Source organism: Diaphorina citri, unplaced genomic scaffold, assembly GCF_000475195.1.
Source record: "Diaphorina citri unplaced genomic scaffold, Diaci psyllid genome assembly version 1.1 scaffold2663, whole genome shotgun sequence".
Lineage (NCBI taxonomy): Eukaryota > Metazoa > Arthropoda > Insecta > Hemiptera > Psyllidae > Diaphorina > Diaphorina citri.
In genome coordinates, this window is record NW_007380080.1 from 11,482 (window position 1) to 30,345 (window position 18,864).

General features: G+C 36.7%; 4 protein-coding genes across 8 annotated transcripts in view; 2 read left to right on the forward strand and 2 right to left on the reverse strand.

Annotated features, from left to right (window-relative positions):
- Positions 1 to 3,259: 3,259 nt before the first annotated feature.
- LOC103519321 (39S ribosomal protein L16, mitochondrial) lies at positions 3,260 to 7,479 on the forward strand. Of its 4 annotated transcripts, XR_003394234.1 has the most exons (8): positions 3,357 to 3,504; positions 3,643 to 3,706; positions 4,485 to 4,562; positions 4,759 to 4,916; positions 5,072 to 5,203; positions 6,201 to 6,572; positions 6,810 to 7,012; positions 7,298 to 7,479. XR_003394234.1 is itself a non-coding variant. In XM_026830861.1 (7 exons), the coding sequence occupies exons 3-7, from the start codon at positions 3,676 to 3,678 to the stop codon at positions 6,528 to 6,530; spliced, it is 729 nt and encodes a 242-aa protein (XP_026686662.1). In that variant the 5' UTR covers positions 3,260 to 3,339; positions 3,463 to 3,504; positions 3,643 to 3,675. The 4 variants fall into 4 exon arrangements, 3 of the variants coding, with proteins under 3 accessions (XP_026686662.1, XP_008482624.1, XP_008482627.1); XM_026830861.1 differs by lacking the exons at positions 6,810 to 7,012; positions 7,298 to 7,479 and adding an exon at positions 3,260 to 3,339 and having other exon boundaries at positions 3,463 to 3,504; positions 6,201 to 6,530; XM_008484402.3 differs by lacking the exon at positions 6,810 to 7,012 and having other exon boundaries at positions 6,201 to 6,563; positions 7,101 to 7,479.
- Positions 7,480 to 7,616: 137 nt separating this feature from the next.
- LOC103519322 lies at positions 7,617 to 14,723 on the reverse strand. Its single transcript, XM_026830860.1, has 7 exons — positions 14,694 to 14,723; positions 11,414 to 11,858; positions 10,817 to 10,927; positions 10,124 to 10,256; positions 8,783 to 9,028; positions 8,081 to 8,216; positions 7,617 to 7,620 (listed from the first exon to the last, which is right to left on the reverse strand). Exons 2-7 carry the CDS (start codon positions 11,462 to 11,464, stop codon positions 7,617 to 7,619), a joined length of 681 nt encoding a protein of 226 aa, XP_026686661.1. The 5' UTR covers positions 11,465 to 11,858; positions 14,694 to 14,723.
- On the reverse strand, positions 14,274 to 16,436 carry LOC113471600. Of its 2 annotated transcripts, none has more exons than XM_026830863.1 (4): positions 16,158 to 16,436; positions 15,214 to 15,292; positions 14,825 to 14,967; positions 14,274 to 14,509 (listed from the first exon to the last, which is right to left on the reverse strand). In XM_026830863.1, exons 1-4 carry the CDS (start codon positions 16,409 to 16,411, stop codon positions 14,398 to 14,400), a joined length of 588 nt encoding a protein of 195 aa, XP_026686664.1. In that variant the 5' UTR covers positions 16,412 to 16,436; the 3' UTR covers positions 14,274 to 14,397. The 2 variants fall into 2 exon arrangements, with proteins under 2 accessions (XP_026686664.1, XP_026686663.1); XM_026830862.1 differs by lacking the exon at positions 15,214 to 15,292 and adding an exon at positions 15,594 to 15,672.
- Positions 16,208 to 18,864, forward strand: part of LOC103519323 (5'-3' exoribonuclease 2 homolog) — a 3,355-nt gene continuing 698 nt past the window's right edge. The window contains exons 1-5 of the mRNA XM_008484408.3: positions 16,208 to 16,291; positions 16,805 to 16,932; positions 17,382 to 17,518; positions 17,608 to 17,756; positions 18,478 to 18,595. Of these exons, the coding sequence (XP_008482630.2) occupies positions 16,208 to 16,291; positions 16,805 to 16,932; positions 17,382 to 17,518; positions 17,608 to 17,756; positions 18,478 to 18,595 (616 nt within the window). The remainder of the gene's footprint in view (positions 16,292 to 16,804; positions 16,933 to 17,381; positions 17,519 to 17,607; positions 17,757 to 18,477; positions 18,596 to 18,864) is intronic.

Sequence of the window (18,864 nt, forward strand, 5' to 3'; positions counted from 1 at the left end):
CCACACATACCTTACTATTACTATAACGTCCCAAGTCCCAAGTTTAGTCAACCTAATCTCCCTAGGAACTTGGAGAGGTAAGGAAGGAGCACCATATGAAACTCACATGGTGGCGGGAAATCGAGGAGCTTTGGACACACTGAACGTTACTTTAACCTATGTCTGTACCTTTTTCATTACCAGAAAGAAAGAAAAAATCTTTACCTGGATGGTGTCTTTTCTGGGGCGTTTTGTTCACATTTTCTATGCTTGCCAAAACATGAGGAGAATCTAACGTGGTACAACTAAAGTCTTTGGACAAACTAGTCATGGGAGAGCTGAAGTCTTTGGACAAACTTGTCATGGGAGAGTTTTCCAGGCAATTAACTCTATTGTGTGATGTCATGGTCATGCAGGTTGCACTTTCCCGATTGAAGAAATCTGAAAAAGGATGAAATATTTGTTAGTTGCCAACTGAAGCAGTTTCTTTGCAAGATGTAGAAACTTAACCCATTTTTTAGTGCTGTTTGCCCCTACACCCAAGCCTTCAAGTGATGGGCCAATTCTTAACTCAATAATTTCAGCCGAGTGATGTAGTGATGGGACTCGAGTGAGATTTTTCAACTCGATTATTTTCTACTCGATTATTTTCCAACTCGAGTTGTAACTCGAGTGGAAATTAATCGAGTTGAATATTTATTCCTGGAAATTACACCGTGCCGATTTCTCACTCGAGAGTCGAGTAGGCGAGCGAGTCGCTGATATTCGGGTTTTCGTTCGGAAACTCTCGGCATACGGGTATACCACTATACCCCTCCCCCTCTTCAGTTCTCTTTCTTGCATCATCATCATCTAGTAAGAGGCAAGAGGGGAGAGGGGGGTAGTGAATCATTCAACTCGTTAAACGAATAGTTTTTCTGACGAATAGATTTGTACTCGAATAGAAACTGCATGCTGCAATAATATGTGGCGAGTGCGCGAGTGAACTCGGGTCAGAAAACCCAATGAATAGTTTTTCCACTCGAGTGGAACAAAGAGGAAAAAACTCAGAATAAGAATCTTATTCTGAGGGAAAAAATGAGATTAATGGAGATTATTTGACCCAGAATCAGAAGAGAGAATAATAAAATGGGCTACAACTTTCGTTTTGTACATTTTATAAGTAGATATTTTTACTAGATTCCCCGGGTTTCAAATGTTTCATGGTTACTTAATATCCAATTCATTAATGAATTCTCAGGAAAATGTAGAGAGAGAGAGGCCCATCAGCTGACAAAATCCAACAAATGAGAATTTCTAAATGAGGATGGGAGAACTGTTTGGCGCTTTTTAAATTCTCATGGAGGTTTCACAAAGATTTGTTCTCTTCATTGTTGTCATTTATTATCATGTTCTTTTCCATATGATTCTGTTAATCTATTCTTAGAACTGGATTCCCATAAGCTACCTGTAGGTCTGAGGACCTGTTCACCCCCGGATATAAGAGCGAGGAATTTGCTATTGCTAGATCCAATATGATGTTTTTCTCTTGTGGGATCCACAACATGGTACGCTTCTTTTTGTTACTTGCCAATTTTTGATAGAAATTTACTTGTTTTCCTCCTAAAGTGTAAATGAAGTTTACCCTTGTCGATTTGAATTTTGGTCCTTTATTAGCTCACTCTCATACAATCTACTTTCTCACCATTCTGACTTTTCCTATTTTTAACGCCAGAAAACCTACCTAATTTCCCCGGATATAAGAGCTAGGAATTTGCTATTGCTAGATCCAATATGATGTTTTTCTCTTGTGGGATCCACAACATGGTACGCTTCCTTTTGTTACTTGCCAATTTTTGATAGAAATTTACTTGTTTTCCTCCTAAAGTGTAAATGAAGTTTACCCTTGTGGATTTGAATTTTTCCTACCTAGGCACTTGGTCCTTTATCAGCTCACTCTCATACATAAAATCTACTTTCTCACCATTCTGACTTTTCCTATTTTTAACGCCAGAAAAACTACCTAATTAATATAATCTCGGAGACAATGAGGCAATGGCCACTGATACCTACATTCTCATTCACTTACCCCATCATTAAGTTCATCTACTTTTAGGATTTCATAGTGTTACTGTTCATAGGTACCAAATGTGATTAATTGATCAACCTCTGTAAATACTACTTACTATCAAAAATGAGATAGTATTTAGAAGATGATGGGATTTCTATTAGAACATAGGTACCAAATGTGATTAATTGATCAACCTCTGTAAATACTACTTACTACCAAAAATGAGATAGTATTTAGAAGATGATGGGATTTCTATTAGTGGAGATATCTGTTTCGATTCACTTGCTCCTCTCTTCCCTTCACTTTGCACCATAAAATTTAGAAAAAAAAGGAGTCCGAAATATTTTGTTAAATTTATTTTATTTGAAAATTCTAAGAATAAAAAATAATTTGATAGGTTCAAGAGAGAATAGAAAGGAAAAGGTTTGTTTATGATTGCCCTTTTGTTAAAATCAGCTGTTTTTTTGTGGAGATTTCTTTTTGGGTTATTTTCGGGGTAGCTTTTGGATTTCTATTTGTTTTCGTGATTGATAACGAACTTCTTTAGAAATTTAGAAATGTTGCTTTTTATTGTGTGAACTAAAAATACACCTCACCACATTGTACGGTGGTATTTGGTGACAATTTTATTTTCCATGTAGTACGTGTTTGTTTTTTCCCTTCTTCTCAAGGTTGGGTACATAGAATGAATCTACCTTCTAGCCGGGTTTATACCTATTATTTCTAAATGAGGATGTAAGTACCTACCTGCTAGTTTGAAAAGACAAAACGCAAAAGAAGTAATAGGCCGATAATAGAACTAACCATTCATGAGCCTGAGGTTAGTTAAATTTGTTCGACGCCGAAGTGAATCTCTGATGAAAGGGCCCTAAAAATACCGAGGTAAGTAGGTATCATCAGCTATTTTTGATGTTCTTGAAAAGATAAATACAGAAAGACGAAACAGACTACACATACAGAAAATCCTACCACTTTGAGCCACAGGAACCGAGTTTTGCGAGCATGTAAGAAGATATAATAATAATTGCATAACGGACAGGTAAAAATAATGCGTAAATACTTCCATGGAAGAAAACTAACATCACCACTACACGCCAACATCTGTGCAGCTGACATAGGTACCACTGTAAATACTACTTACTATCAAAAATGAGATAGTATTTAGAAGATGATGGGATTTCTATTAGTGGAGATATCTGTTTCGATTCACTTGAAAAAAGTAAGAAGTCAAGGGAAAGAAAGGGAATTGGCCAGAGTGCGAAATAAAAGTCAAAAGGGATCAAGTAACTTGACTTCTTGGTCTAAAGTAGGCATTTCATAGTCTAAGAAAGAAAAAAGTAAGAAGTCAAGGGAAAGAAAGGGAATTGGCCAGAGCAGAGTGCGAAATAAAAGTCAAAAGGGATCAAGTAACTTGACTTCTTGGTCTAAAGTAGGCATTTCATAATTGCCTTGACATCTACACATTTCCAGAGAAGGTATTCAATCCATTCAGAAATACAATCAGGAAGATGGCTTTGGTGCCAAAAATCACATTTCCAGAGAAGGTATTCAATCCATTCAGAAATACAATCAGGAAGATGGCTTTGGTGCCAAAAATCACACTTCCAGAGAAGGTATTCAATCCATTCAGAAATACAATCAGGAAGATGGCTTTGGTGCCAAAAATCACACATTGCTGTAAGTATTACCTATGTAGGTTCCTTCAAAGCTTTTCAACTATCATCTTATTGGGGGATGTTAAACTGAGATTGTGCCTGCTTCTCAAGCCACATACAATAATAAATTTGGCAAGCAGGATATGCTTGGCTTATAGACAAAAATCCTCATCAGGGGTGGGGGGGGACAAATTCACAGATTTGTGAATAATAAATTTGGCAAGCAGGATATGCTTGGCTTATAGACAAAAATCCTCATCAGGGGTGGGGGGGGACAAATTCACAGATTTGTGAAGCTTACAACTATTGAACCTTTAGTTTCTACACCTAAAGGCCCTTTTCTATTTGTTGTTTGGGGAGGGGGGAGGGGAATTGTGTTGTGTGAAACTCTCATTAAAATTACATTGCCTACAGGACATTCGGAAAAAATTGTGTTAAACTAATGACAAGTGGGAACAGGCCTCAAGCCTCTGGGTGGGTTTTTTGTTTGTACATCTTCTAAAAGGTTCCTTTACCTGAACTAATGAAGCCCATTAGTTCAGGTAGAAATGGCATCTAAATATTTGTTCCAAAAAAGTCAATCTGGAGCTGACCTTTTAAGAATGAAAACCAATGCTGAACAACAACTTCATTGGATCAAAAATGCAATGAAGAGGAAAGAGATATTTAATTACCTAACATCCAAATTAATTTCATTTTAATATTTTCCAGATTTCCTCAGAAGGCCAATAGGTCAAATTGTTTGCACTGCAGGTTTAATTACCTAACATCCAAATTAATTTCATTTTAATATTTTCCAGATTTCCTCAGAAGGCCAATAGGTCAAATTGTTTGCACTGCAGGTTTGAAGAATATCAAAAAACCTCCTAATTATGATCGTAAGTAATAAATGAAAAAAAAAAAGCTACAAGTACTTAGCTAGGTAATATACCTAATATAATAATATAGATAACAGGGCTTTTCTACCCAATCTATAGTTTTCTTAGTTCCATTACAAAATATCAGTATAGGTAATTAGGTACTTGCCTAATAATTTAAACTTGTATTTTCATTAATTTCACCCTTTCCCTTCAGATATTGTTATGCCTGAAAGACCCCGGTTGAAATTTGTCGACAAAGTGCCCACTTTCATATACAACCACAAAACACCAAGGACAACCAAACGTCTTGATTTGTTGAGAGGGCCTGAAGAAATTCACAACTATCTCATTCATAAGCAATATGGCCTGGTTGTAAGTATTTATCTACAAATTTCTTGCTTAGTACTTTAGTTCTATTTGTGACTATGAATTGTAATGCTAGGTGCCTTTTTACATAGTACTTTATTCATTTTGTCCTTCCTTTATTAAGATTGCTCCTCATAATTCTAAATGTATTGTTTCCACAGGCTTTGTCTGGAGGCAGAATGAACTATCGTCATTTTGAAACAATCCGATTTGCCATGATGAGGAAATTAGATGTAAAGAAAATGTTTGCTGTGTGGAGAGTGGATCCTCCTTGGCTACCAGTCACTAAGAAGGTAAAAACAAAGGTTCAGAATAATTACCGTCTTAGTTTGAATATTTCAATCTTGTTTCCAGCTCTAGCTGAGAGGAAACATGATAAAATAACTTGAGAGCGAACTGTAACTACTGAAGTCTTATCTTCTCGAAATCAAAGAGAGGAGGACTAAATATTAGAAAGCCAGAACAAATCTTATTTAGTTTGAATATTTCAATCTTGTTTTCAGCTCTAGCTGAGAGGAAACATGATAAAATAACTTGAGAGCAAACTGTAACTACTGAAGTCTTATCTTCTCGAAATCAAAGAGAGGAGGACTAAATATTAGAAAGCCAGAACAAATCTTACCTCTTTAGGATAAAGTCCGCTCCGCGCGGGAATCGAACCCACGACCTAGCACTTACAAGATTCTTGTGCTACTCTCCAAGGTAACTAGGCTGGCTTCCAGTTGTTAACCTTGTATAGACAAGTGAATTATTTGCTGTGAGGAATGGTTAGAAAACTTACAAATGGCCAAATGAAAATTGTTATTATAGTTATTTTTACTAACAGGAGCAGTAACACCTAATACATGATTTATTCCCCAGGGTCTTGGTTCGAGGATGGGTGGTGTACTAACAGGAGCAGTAACACCTAATACATGATTTATTCCCCAGGGTCTTGGTTCGAGGATGGGTGGTGGCAAAGGTTCTATAGGTGAAAGTTGTTATTATAGTTATTTTTACTAACAGGAGCAGTAACACCTAATACATGATTTATTCCCCAGGGTCTTGGTTCGAGGATGGGTGGTGCTCCGCTCCGCGCGGGAATCGAACCCGCGACCTAGCACTTACAAGATATTTGTGCTACTCTCCAAGGTAACAAGGCTGGCTTCCAGTTGTTAACCTTGTATAGACAAGTGAATTATTTGCTGTGAGGAATGGTTAGAAAACTTATAAATGGCTAAATGAAAATTGTTATTATAGTTATTTTTACTAACAGGAGCTGTAACACCTAATACATGATTTATTCCCCAGGGTCTTGGTTCGAGGATGGGTGGTGGCAAAGGTTCTATAGATCACTATGTCACTCCAGTGAAGACCGGACGTATCATTATAGAAGTAGGAGGTAAATGTTCTTATGAAGAGGTTCTGCCCTACCTACGTAGTTGCGCGTCCAAGATGCCTTTCAAATGTATGCCATGTAATGAAGACATCCTGCGGGAGATGAAGGAGAAAGAAGAGAGAGAGGCAAGGGATAATATTAATCCTTATACGTTCGAGTATATGATTAAGAATAATATTGGAAATTGTAGACAATGGATTAGTACACATGTGGACTACAAGTACTTTGGAAAGTATTTGTAAGAGCCATCAATGTTTTGTATTTTGATGTTAACACATCCATACATGACCCTCAGTGTATCCAGGGACAATATGTTCACTGTTTGTTAACATATGAAAATGCTTGGAGACTGTTCGGGCATAGTTTCCGAGCATGCTTGGAGATTAACGAAAACTTCAACATAACATCCATACATAATTCTGAGAACAAGTAAACCCTCAGTGTACCCAGGGACAATATGTTCACTGTTTGTTAACATATGAAAATGCTTGGAGACTGTTTGCTTGGAGATTCCGAGCATGTTGATTCTGAGAACAAGTAGACCCTCAGTGTACCCAGGGACAATTCACTGTTTGTTAACATATGAAAATGCTTGGAGACTGTTCGGGCATAGTTTCCGAGCATGCTTGGAGATTAACGAAAACTTCAACATGAGATTGTAGTATGACTGAAATCTAATAGAGATATTGTCAGACACTACGACAAAGTGCCAGAGATGTGGCAGGTTTCTAGGAGATTGTAGTATGACTGAAATCTAATAGAGATATTGTCAGACACTACGACAAAGTGCCAGAGATGTGGCAGGTTTCTAGAACCCATACATGATTCTGAGAACAAGTAGACCCTCAGTGTACCCAGGGACAATATGTTCACTGTTTGTTAACATATGAAAATGCTTGGAGACTGTTTGCTTGGAGATTAACGAAAACTTTAACATAAGATTGTAGTATGACTGAAATCTAATAGAGATATTGTCAGACACTACGACAAAGTGCCAGAGATGTGGCAGGTTTCTAGGGTGATTAATATAAATCCTGTACAAATACAAAATATGCCATCGAACTCTGGCTTTTCCCCAGGAACTTGAAAGTTCCTACCATGAGGAAAGCCAGTTGTTTACAATTTTATTCAGCTGAGGAAAAAAGAAAGAAGAAAAAACAACCGAGGATGTAATAATTTGCATAACGAAAATAACCATTTTATTTCTAGTTGGCTTATGAATCCTGTACAAATACAAAATATGCCATCAAACTCTGGCTTTTCCCCAGGAACTTGAAAGTTCCTTTGTTGTTAGGTAGGTACCATGAGGAAACCCAGTTGTTTACAATTCAGCTGAGGAAAAAAGAAAGAAGAAAAAACAACCGAGGATGTAATAATTTGCATAACTAAAATAACCATTTTATTTCTAGTGGGTAGGTAACAATTAAACAATCTTCTGAACTGTCTTTGTACTTTGTTTGTTAATTTGTCAATAAAGAGCACAGAGGACATCATTCCTTTGATTATGTGTTTTTTTTTTTCTTTGTAGGTAAAAAAAAAAAAAAAAAAAAAAGGAAAAAAATTTAATTTAAAAAAGGCAACTCTAGAAAAACAAACAATAGGCAATTTAGACTTACATAATCGCAAAATCCGCGAACATAATCGCGAAATCCGCGAACATAATCGCAAAATCCGCGAACAAAATTGCCAAATCCGCGAACATAATCGCGAAATCCGCGAAGATAATCGCCAAATCCGCGAACATAATCGCCAAATCCGCGAACATAATCGCGAAATCCGCGAACAAAATCGCGAAATCCATTCATGACAGGGTCGGATATCAGTGATGGGTAAATGTGCATGCACGCCATAGTCCACTAGGAATAGATACACATGTCCATGCTGCTGTGAGCTTTTATCACAATGAGCTCGAGTCCATAGCTTCAGATCTGAAACAAATAGGTAATCGTTTATTATTAAAGTTTACTAACGATAGAAAAAAGGGAAAAAAATCGTGTTTTCAAAGATTCGCCATCGCTGTTGACAGCTAAAGTCTCCTCACAATCGGGGTTTTAATGCAGAGATGGGCGTAGTTAATTAAAATATTAGTTCAACTACTTTTTCAACTAACAACTAATAGTTGTTAGTTCTAGTTGGCGGTTGACCAACTAATTCAGTTGTAGTTGTTAATTAACTAATGATTTGCCCATCTCTGTTTTAATGTCCATTGGCGAAAAAATAAACACATTAATCTCACTTGGCCGGAGTGTTATTTGGGGAACGAGATTCGTGACCATTCATGATCAATACAATCAATTGAAATTTCCTTATATATTACCCATAACTCCTCGTGAAAAGAATAATAATTAACAACTGTTGAAAAATCACAAGAATGGCCCAATGGTTAAATACTTCCGACATTTACAACGTTTTTCTTCTTGTTTTTGGCGCGCAAATTCACGAAGTGAGAAGTGTTTCTTAGAATATGCATGGCAAATACACGGTGACCACTAACCTCTACAATATGCCATACAGTATGCACCAGAGCAAGGGTTGTATTTATCACAAGACAACTGCTCACAATACTCTTGTATACAGGGCGTTAATACAGTTTGGACATAGTGGTGTTCCTCCCTACTTAGCACCATCATGGAGGCAAAGCCCTGGCCTAGGAGTTTCATGAGTTTGAGTTGAATACGGTCACCCTGTAGTAGAGGATAGAGAGGTATCTGAAGCTGAGGGAGAGTAGATACATGCTCCGCTGAAATCAACAGAATACACAAATCATTCACTGGGGCAACCTAACCTAGCAACAGGCAACAGCGACCTGCGGCGGATTGCTTGTTGCTGGTTGCCTGTTGCTAGGGGCTTGGCTTATAGACAAAAATCCTCATCAGGGGTGGGGGGGGACAAATTCACAGATTTGTGAAGCTTACAACTATTGAACCTTTAGTTTCTACACCTAAAGGCCCTTTTCTATTTGTTGTTTGGGGAGGGGGGAGGGGAATTGTGTTGTGTGAAACTCTCATTAAAATTACATTGCCTACAGGACATTCGGAAAAAATTGTGTTAAACTAATGACAAGTGGGAACAGGCCTCAAGCCTCTGGGTGGGTTTTTTGTTTGTACATCTTCTAAAAGGTTCCTTTACCTAATGGGCTTCAGGTAGAAATGGCATCTAAATATTTGTTCCAAAAAAGTCAATCTGGAGCTGACCTTTTAAGAATGAAAACCAATGCTGAACAACATCACTCTAAACAGACTACTGACCATATCCTATATGACTGTCCATGTTTGTCATTTAAGGGAAATATTGAGGATATCAAAACACTTAGTTCAGAAGCTGTTGCCTGGCTACAGAGTTTACCTCTATAAGTAGATGAGAGTAGATACATGCTCCGCTGAAATCAACAGAATACACAAATCATTTTATTTATCAGTTTTTTTTTAAGAGGTTTGATAGAGGGAATTTTAACTAAACTGTTGAGTTTTTATCGTCCCGAAATCGAAGAGAAAAGAAAGCCAACGAACCTTATCCGTTCAGGATAAAATTCGCCCCGGGCCGGAATCTAACGCTTTTAAGGCAGGCGCCAAATCAAATTAGAGATTTAGTCATTACAGTATTTAGAGACTACAGGATCCAGTATATCATTTGAAAAAATAAAACGTCCATACGATAAAAAAAAATCTGTTAAATGAGACCTTACATTGTAAAGGATTTCCTATTATCCCCTGTGGTATTTTCCAAGGTAATGCAGATAGTTTCTCGAGATCATTGCATATAGATTTTCCATTTTCATCTAACAGGTCCGCCATAGATTCTTCTTCATCCATCAAGTTCTGAAAAGAGACCTTACATTGTAAAGGATTTCCTATTATCCCCTGTGGTATTTTCCAAGGTAATGCAGTTAGTTTCTCGAGATCATTGCATATAGATTTTCCATTTTCATCGAACAGGTCCGCCATAGATTCTTCTTCATCCATCAAGTTCTGAAAAAATATAAATATATGTAAATGCATTGTCACCTCTATGTTTCACATAATTATTATAAATTTTCTCTCTATTTATAAAGGTTTTTGAGCGATACCGATACAAAATATAGCGTAGACTTTAGCCTATTCTCAATTTTTCTTGCAAGGATTGTCATCCAAAGGGGTAATAGCCTGAGCATCAGATATTCAGAAGCGTGCTCTCTTCTTCTCAAGTATTTCATGAAATATTTTATTTGAAGAATTTACTTATTATGACAATTACTTGCCTTCCAATTATGAATACCAATGAATACAATTACTTACCACTATGAGAGGGGCTTGATCTCGAACTAGTAAATCCAAATATAAGTAACATTCAACATTTAACATGAGAGATTGATTCTTCAGACTGATCTTGCTACAACAGCAGGGCTCCTGTTTAAAACAAAATCATACATCGTTTTTTAATAATAACTATCGAGTTAATTAAACAAAGCGAGTTCATATTTTATTTGAAGAATTTATTATGACAATTACTTGCCTTCCAATTATGAATACCAATGAATACAATTACTTACCACTATGAGAGAGGTTTGATCTCGAACTAGTAAATCCAAATATAAGTAACATTCAACATTTAACATGAGAGATTGATTCTTCAGACTGATCTTGCTACAACAGCAGGGCTCCTGTTTAAAACAAAATCATACATCGTTTTTTAATAATAACTATCGAGTTAATTAAACAAAGCGAGTTTTAACCGTCCATTTAACATTTAGTTTGCTCATGTTTCACCATAACTCCCGAAAGGTTGGCCCGATTTTGATGAAACTAGACAATCATGATAAGCACACTTTCCCTCTCAGCGCTCAAATGAGTTTTAACCGTCCATTTAGCATTTAGTTTCCTTATGTTTCACCATAACTCCCGAAAGGTTGGCCCGATTTTGATGAAACTAGACAATCATGATAAGCACACTTTCCCTCTCAGCGCTCAAAAAAATAACCGACTCTGTTAGGAATCAAACTCAGGACATTCGGACTACAAGCCTACTGTGATATCCACTCTATTTTACATGTTTGTTTTCTTAGTATGTCTTACTATCTTGGTACACCTACCCTACTTCTTATTGTTTCATTCTCCCCTTCCCCCCACACCATCTAAAAGTTTCTTACCTGTTTCAAATGATAGGGTAACCGCACCAAATCTTGACTGGACACCTTCATATTGCTTCCGAAATCTATCAAGCTGACCACGTAATATCTGTCATCCTCCGGAATGTCATCTGATTTGTCAGCCTTAGTTCCTTCTCCTTTAGAATCAGCTTTTGAATTCTTGGAATCGGTTCTCTTTTCCTTGGAGTTGGCTAAATTAGGTGTAGTCTTCCCGGAATTCTTGGAAGTAGTTCCCTTTTCTTCATTTGAATCAGCTTCCTGTTCACAGTTGAGCTCGCTGGTTCTCTTCAGCTGTACAGTCCCAATGATTTGACCTCTCCTATATTCCCCATCCGGTAATCGAACCCCTACTACTTCATTCTTGTTTGGTATCCAGTCACTGTTTGAGTCTAGATGATGATTCTGACTACACCATAGGTTAACAGCGGATGCAATGCTAGCATACCTGAGGGAAAATTAAGACCCTGGTCTACAGAAAAGTTCTATGATGTAACTCTATTATTATGGGATGAAATTCTTGAATAACAAGTCTAGTTAGCTTGAAGGGTAGCGCGTCTGCCTTGTCAGCGCTAGGTTGTACAGTACAAGCATTGTAGTCTGTATCGAATGCTCGGAACTTGTGAGTAGAGTCTTTGAGCTTGGTGAACAATCGGGTGGCCTGAAATCAAGATAGTCAATATAAGTATCTTAAGGCGACTCTACACGCTTCGTCTAAAACTAAATGGTACCTTTTTACCTTTTATCAGTTTATCGTATCACTTAAATCAAACGGAGCGTGCTGACTGCAAAACGTAAGATTAGACGTAACGCGTAGGTTCGCCTTTTATTAGGTTTCGAATAAAATTTATTTTTCCTTTCTATTACTACTTACAGTTATTGCGAAGTTATACTAGTTTATTGTAAAAATGTTGACTTAACCTCCGTGGCGGAGTGGATGCCAAACCAGACTTCCACATCAGAGGTTCCGGGTTCGATTCCCGGCTCTGTGTTTGGGTCAATTACTCTGTACATTAGTAACATAAGACTGATATCTCAGTATCAACTTCACTGGATCACTCAGATCACTAGTCACTGGTTTCAAGTGTTTCAACTTATGCAAGTTTGCATTTGCAAAAGTAAAGTATTTTTCAAAACAAAAACCGCGCTTTTCCGGCTGTTTTTGATATTTGTGAAGTTAGCGCCTGCGTCCTTGATAACAATATTGCAATGTACATTGTAAGCACCTTCACTAAACATACTCAGGGCTGGCAATGGTTTGACTGACGGCACTAACACGAATGTTCCCAACTCCAGAGCTAAGACTCCTATTAAACCAAGCCTGGTAGTCAATACCACAATAGCTCGTACGTATAGTTCATACTTATCCAGGAATACTCCTACTAACTGACCTGAAATAATGACGACTATTTGAACAGGAAGGATTACATAAAAAACAACCCTTACTGACCCCCAAGGCCCCAAAGTCCAGTAAAAAAAAAAGAAGAAAAAAATGCGAGTTTAACATTTTGGTGTATTTCATTAATATCGGACAAACCGTTCGAAAAATTATGTCAAAACAAAAGAGACAAACTAGAAAAAAAATCTTCGAGTTGAAGTTTAAACTTGGTGGAAAAATAAAAATTCAGTTCTATGATTTTTCTCCATAAATTTAGGTAGTTCTATGATTTTTCTCCATAAATTTAGGTAGTTCTATGATTTTTCTCCATAAATTTAGGTAGTTCTATGATTTTTCTCCATAAATTTAGGTAGTTCTATGATTTTTCTCCATAAATTTAGGTAGTTCTATGATTTTTCTCCATAAATTTAGGTAGTTCTATGATTTTTCTCCATAAATTTAGGTAGTTCTATGATTTTTCTCCATAAATTTAGGTAGTTCTATGATTTTTCTCCATAAATTTAGGTAGTTCTATGATTTTTCTCCATAAATTTAGGTAGTTCTATGATTTTTCTCCATAAATTTAGGTAGTTCTATGATTTTTCTCCATAAATTTAGGTAGTTCTATGATTTTTCTCCATAAATTTAGGTAGTTCTATGATTTTTCTCCATAAATTTAGGTAGTTCTATGATTTTTCTCCATAAATTTAGGTAGTTCTATGATTTTTCTCCATAAATTTAGGTAGTTCTATGATTTTTCTCCATAAATTTAGGTAGTTCTATGATTTTTCTCCATAAATTTAGGTAGTTCTATGATTTTTCTCCATAAATTTAGGTAGTTCTATGATTTTTCTCCATAAATTTAGGTAGTTCTATGATTTTTCTCCATAAATTTAGGTAGTTCTATGATTTTTCTCCATAAATTTAGGTAGTTCTATGATTTTTCTCCATAAATTTAGGTAGTTCTATGATTTTTCTCCATAAATTTAGGTAGTTCTATGATTTTTCTCCATAAATTTAGGTAGTTCTATGATTTTTCTCCATAAATTTAGGTAGTTCTATGATTTTTCTCCATAAATTTAGGTAGTTCTATGATTTTTCTCCATAAATTTAGGTAGTTCTATGATTTTTCTCCATAAATTTAGGTAGTTCTATGATTTTTCTCCATAAATTTAGGTAGTTCTATGATTTTTCTCCATAAATTTAGGTAGTTCTATGATTTTTCTCCATAAATTTAGGTAGTTCTATGATTTTTCTCCATAAATTTAGGTAGTTCTATGATTTTTCTCCATAAATTTAGGTAGTTCTATGATTTTTCTCCATAAATTTAGGTAGTTCTATGATTTTTCTCCATAAATTTAGGTAGTTCTATGATTTTTCTCCATATGAGGCCCCTAGTGGTTTGGTCGGGTCCAAAATCTAGTGAGTTAATGTCCTTTCGATTTTAAATGTATCTGCCAAAATTCATCAAAATCTTATAAGCCGTTCATGAGATACACAAAACAAAAAAGAATGATTGATTGATTGATTCGTTTAACGAGCTATTTAATGGCTTGATTTTAGCTCAATCAAAAAAGAATGTCTTGAAAACAATTTGAACATATGACACTTACTTGAAAGCTTGAATAACTTTATCAAAATCCTCTCCATTGTTTTCTAGTTTTAGATTTGGTTTTAATTCTTCCTTGAGATCTACCTTACCGTCATTTGTATTCTTTACCCTGAAAACAAGAAAAGCACAGGTTTGATTTTACAGAGGTAGATAGAACATTCATTGTTACAGTTCCTTCTCTCTATCAAAAAAAATCTCGGTAAGAATCAGCATAAAATTGAATATCTTCACTGGAATTGAACCAGCGAACTTTCAATTGGAGAGTCATCTAATACTAACAGTGTCTTACTTACTTGACTCTAGTGTTGAGATCCAGAGGTCTAACATACTTAAACCTTTTTTGCTGGAAGCCATTACCTACAGAGATAATGGCTGCTGAAACCCTCCAAGATAAACTTTTTAAATATTTTTTTTAAATACGTACGTGATACAGTGAGGTTTGTGTTGAGGCCAGTGTTTGTATTGACATTGTTTATCATCATAGATAGCACCACATCTACACACGTGAGGTGAAGTCTTGAACACTCTCCTTTTACAATATGCACATGATAGAATACTCCTTGTACCCTAAGGGAGAAGGAAAAATTGATATAAATATTAGGAATATTAAGTGGTAATCCTCAAAAAGATAGGTAAGTGGCAAAATGCAAAGTTTTCAGGTGGATTTTACCCCCAAGTGTGTCAAGCGCTACATAAAATATCTCTAGATTCCTGTTTGAAGACCTAAGAGAGCAACAAGGTAGCTGTTTTATTGGGGTGATGTGCTTGGCTCATTAAGGAAAAAAATCAAAGATTTTAATGTGTTTTATTCACCTGAACTCCGAAGGTTTTCATGGAGACATCAGTGGGTTTATTAGTTGATACAGCGCTGCTTACATATTGGACATCTTGACTGAAACAGAATATGAAAGTGATGAGTTTTGTCAATATGCACATGATAGAATACTCCTTGTACGCTAAGGGAGAAGGAAAAATTGATATAAATATTATGAATATTAAGTGGTAATCCTAGGTAAGTGGCAAAATGCAAAGTTTTCAGGTGGATTTTACCCCCAAGTGTGTCAAGCGCTACGTAAAATATCTCTAGATTCCTGTTTGAAGACCTAAGAGAGCAACAAGGTAGCTGTTTTATTGGGGTGATGTGCTTAGCTCATTAAGGAAAAAAATCAAAGATTTTAATGTGTTTTATTCACCTGAACTCCGAAGGTTTTCATGAAGACATCAGTGGGTTTATTAGTTGATACAGCGCTGCTTACATATTGGACATCTTGACTGAAACAGAATATGAAAGTGATGAGTTTTGTCAGAAGGTCTTTCTTCATCAGCAGTACTTCATCTGTTTATGTTACTAGTATCACAAAGAAATCAATGAGTTGAAACCTAACAAAATGTTTGACACAAATCAGCAGTACTTCATCTGTTTATGTTACTAGTATCACAAAGAAATCAATGAGTTGAAACCTAACAAAATGTTTGACACAAATGAAAATTGCTCATTAAAATTTGGCCCCTGAGGGTTCTGTCGGAACCCATTTTCTGAATAAGTTCCCCAGTTTACTGAGCCAATACTAACTATAGTTCAGTGACAGTGGCACATTGTTCACTGGACTAGTACTTACTATAGTTCAGTGACAGTGGTACATTGTTCACTGGACTAGTACTTACTATAGTTCAGTGACAGTGGCACATTGTTCACTGGACTAGTACTTACTATAGTTCAGTGACAGTGGTACATTGTTCACTGGACTAGTACTTACTATAGTTCAGTAACAGTGGCACATTGTGGATAATGTCTAAGAGCCACAGCATGACTAACATGTTCACTATGCACCGCATCCCAGATGAGATAGGGCTCGTAGAACTCACACCACTGAGGTATGCTCTCGTACAAGTGATAAGACGACATGGAGTCTACACAGGAGGGTAGCTCAGTGAAATCTACACCAGGTAGACAGGGTGAGTAGGAGATGTTCTCTTTGATGGAGTAGTCGGCCTCTTGGTAGTGTAGCATGTCAGGGTCGGTCAAATTCAAATATGTCATCCTGTAAAACAGTGTAAGTAGGTATCAGGTTTTATTTATGATGGGGCAAATGGGTTTTTTAACCTTGTCTTTTTTTCCAGATTCAAAGCCATACTCTTTTGCCAGCCTAGTTAGTTTGGTCAGTAGCATACCTGCTTTGAAAGTGCTAACACAGGTTGGATTGTAAACAAGGGTGCAAACCCCTGGGTGTATGCACAGCACCCAAAAAAAAGGAAGCGTGACCATATGCAAACCCCACATAGCAAACATGCCAAGCTTTGAGGGCTTCATATCCTCCCAAGCTCAAAGTGCAAGTAGGAATAAATATTAGGGCTGCTTAAAATTTGTTATTGTAACCTATTTATTTTTTTTCTCCTCTTTCAGCCTCAAGAAGTCAATGGACAAAAGATCCCATTTGACTCATCCAAGCCTAATCCAAATGGTATGGAATTTGACAACTTATATCTGGACATGAATGGTATTATTCATCCTTGTACCCATCCTGAAGATAAGTAAGTTTCCAATCATCTAATCAGGTCCAATACCCTACTGAAGACTCAGTCATTTTGTGAAGAATTAGGTGCTGTATGTGTGAAACAGATATCCAGAGTTAACAAACTCCATTTGTAAAGTATCCAATTCATCAAATTGTACTTACTGTACAACTCTAAATACTCACCTATTCTTTCCTTGGAAAAATGTGTTTTTTTTTCTGAATGCTTTGAATTTGAAACTCACATAGTTATGTACCTACTTCTCTAGGCACACCTGCAGATTCCCCATGACAGTTAAAATCCAATAACTCAGTTTCCTTAATGTGTTGAAAATTTTAGCCTTATATAGGTACTTAATCAAAACTAAAAACAAAGCAATGGTGAAACAAAGAGACCATCAAACTAAAGGAAAAATCTCTTTTTAAAACCAAGAGCACACTTGACTCAATCAATTTCTTAATTTCCAGACCTGCACCAAAGGATGAGGACGAGATGATGGTTGCCATCTTCGAATGTATTGACCGTCTGTTTCGTATTGTACGCCCGCGCAAACTACTCTACATGGCAATCGATGGTGTTGCACCTCGCGCTAAAATGAATCAACCATTGACCGTCTATTCCGTATTGTACGACCGCGGAAACTACTCTACATGGCAATTGATGGTGTTGCGCCTCGCGCTAAAATGAATCAACAGCGCTCGCGCCGATTCCGCGCATCCAAAGAGACAGCGGAGAAAATAGCGGAAGTAGCGCGCATACGAGAGAAACTTCTGGCTGATGGGTGCATACTACCTCCGGAGAAAGAGAAGGGCTCTCATTTCGATAGTAACTGTATCACACCCGTAAGTAAAAGCCTCCTTTTAGGTAGCCTTAAAATGCCGAGCTCATATTATTTATGTCTAGCCTTTTCCATGGATTTTTAACCAGCTTCTCAGTAGTCCTCACAAGGTTAGATGTCATAGTCTCTTCAGCTTCAGACATTAGTGATAGGAGGAAAGAAACTACTTATTCTAATCTAGTTTGGTATCAGATAGTAAACTGACTACTCCTATTATGTTGACTATTCTCTTCTCCACTTTACAGGGTACTCCGTTCATGGCTCGTCTCTCTGCATGTCTTCACTATTAGAGCTTCTCAGTAGTCCTCACGAGGTTAGATATCATAGTCTCTTCAGCTTCAAACATTAGTGATAGGAGGAAAGAAACTACTTACTTATTCTAATCTAGTTTGGTATCAGATAGTAAAGTGACTACTCCTATTATGTTGACTATTCTCTTCTCCACTTTACAGGGTACTCCGTCGAGGAAAGAAACTATTTATTCTAATCTAGTTTGGTATCAGATAGTAAAGTGACTACTCCTATTATGTTGACTATTCTCTTCTCCACTTTACAGGGTACTCCGTCAGCTTCTCAGTAGTCCTCACAAGGTTAGATGTCACAGTCTCTTCAGCTTCAAACATTAGTGATAGGAGGAAAGAAACTACTTATTCTAATCTAGTTTGGTATCAAATAGTAAAGTGACTACTCCTATTATGTTGACTATTCTCTTCTCCACTTTACAGGGTACTCCGTTCATGGCTTGTCTCTCTGCATGTCTTCACTATTACATACATGATCGTCTCAACAATGACCCTGGCTGGAAAGGCATCAAAGTTATTCTCTCGGATGCTAACGTACCCGGTAAGTAATAAATAGTTGGATGATGATGATGATGATGACACCAGTAGACAGTGTAGTGATATAGAAAGAGTAGGGGTTAACCCATCCTTTATACCAAAAGTTGATAAGCCAAACCAGTGGAGGTCGTCTGTGGATTAGACGAGGCTTAGATAGACGAGGCAGATTTTGTGTCCTAATCTGAAAACTATCTAGAAGGGAAATGACGAAGATGAATGATTTGAACTTATCAACTATTAAAAGAAGTATATTATGAAAGTTTAAATAAATCA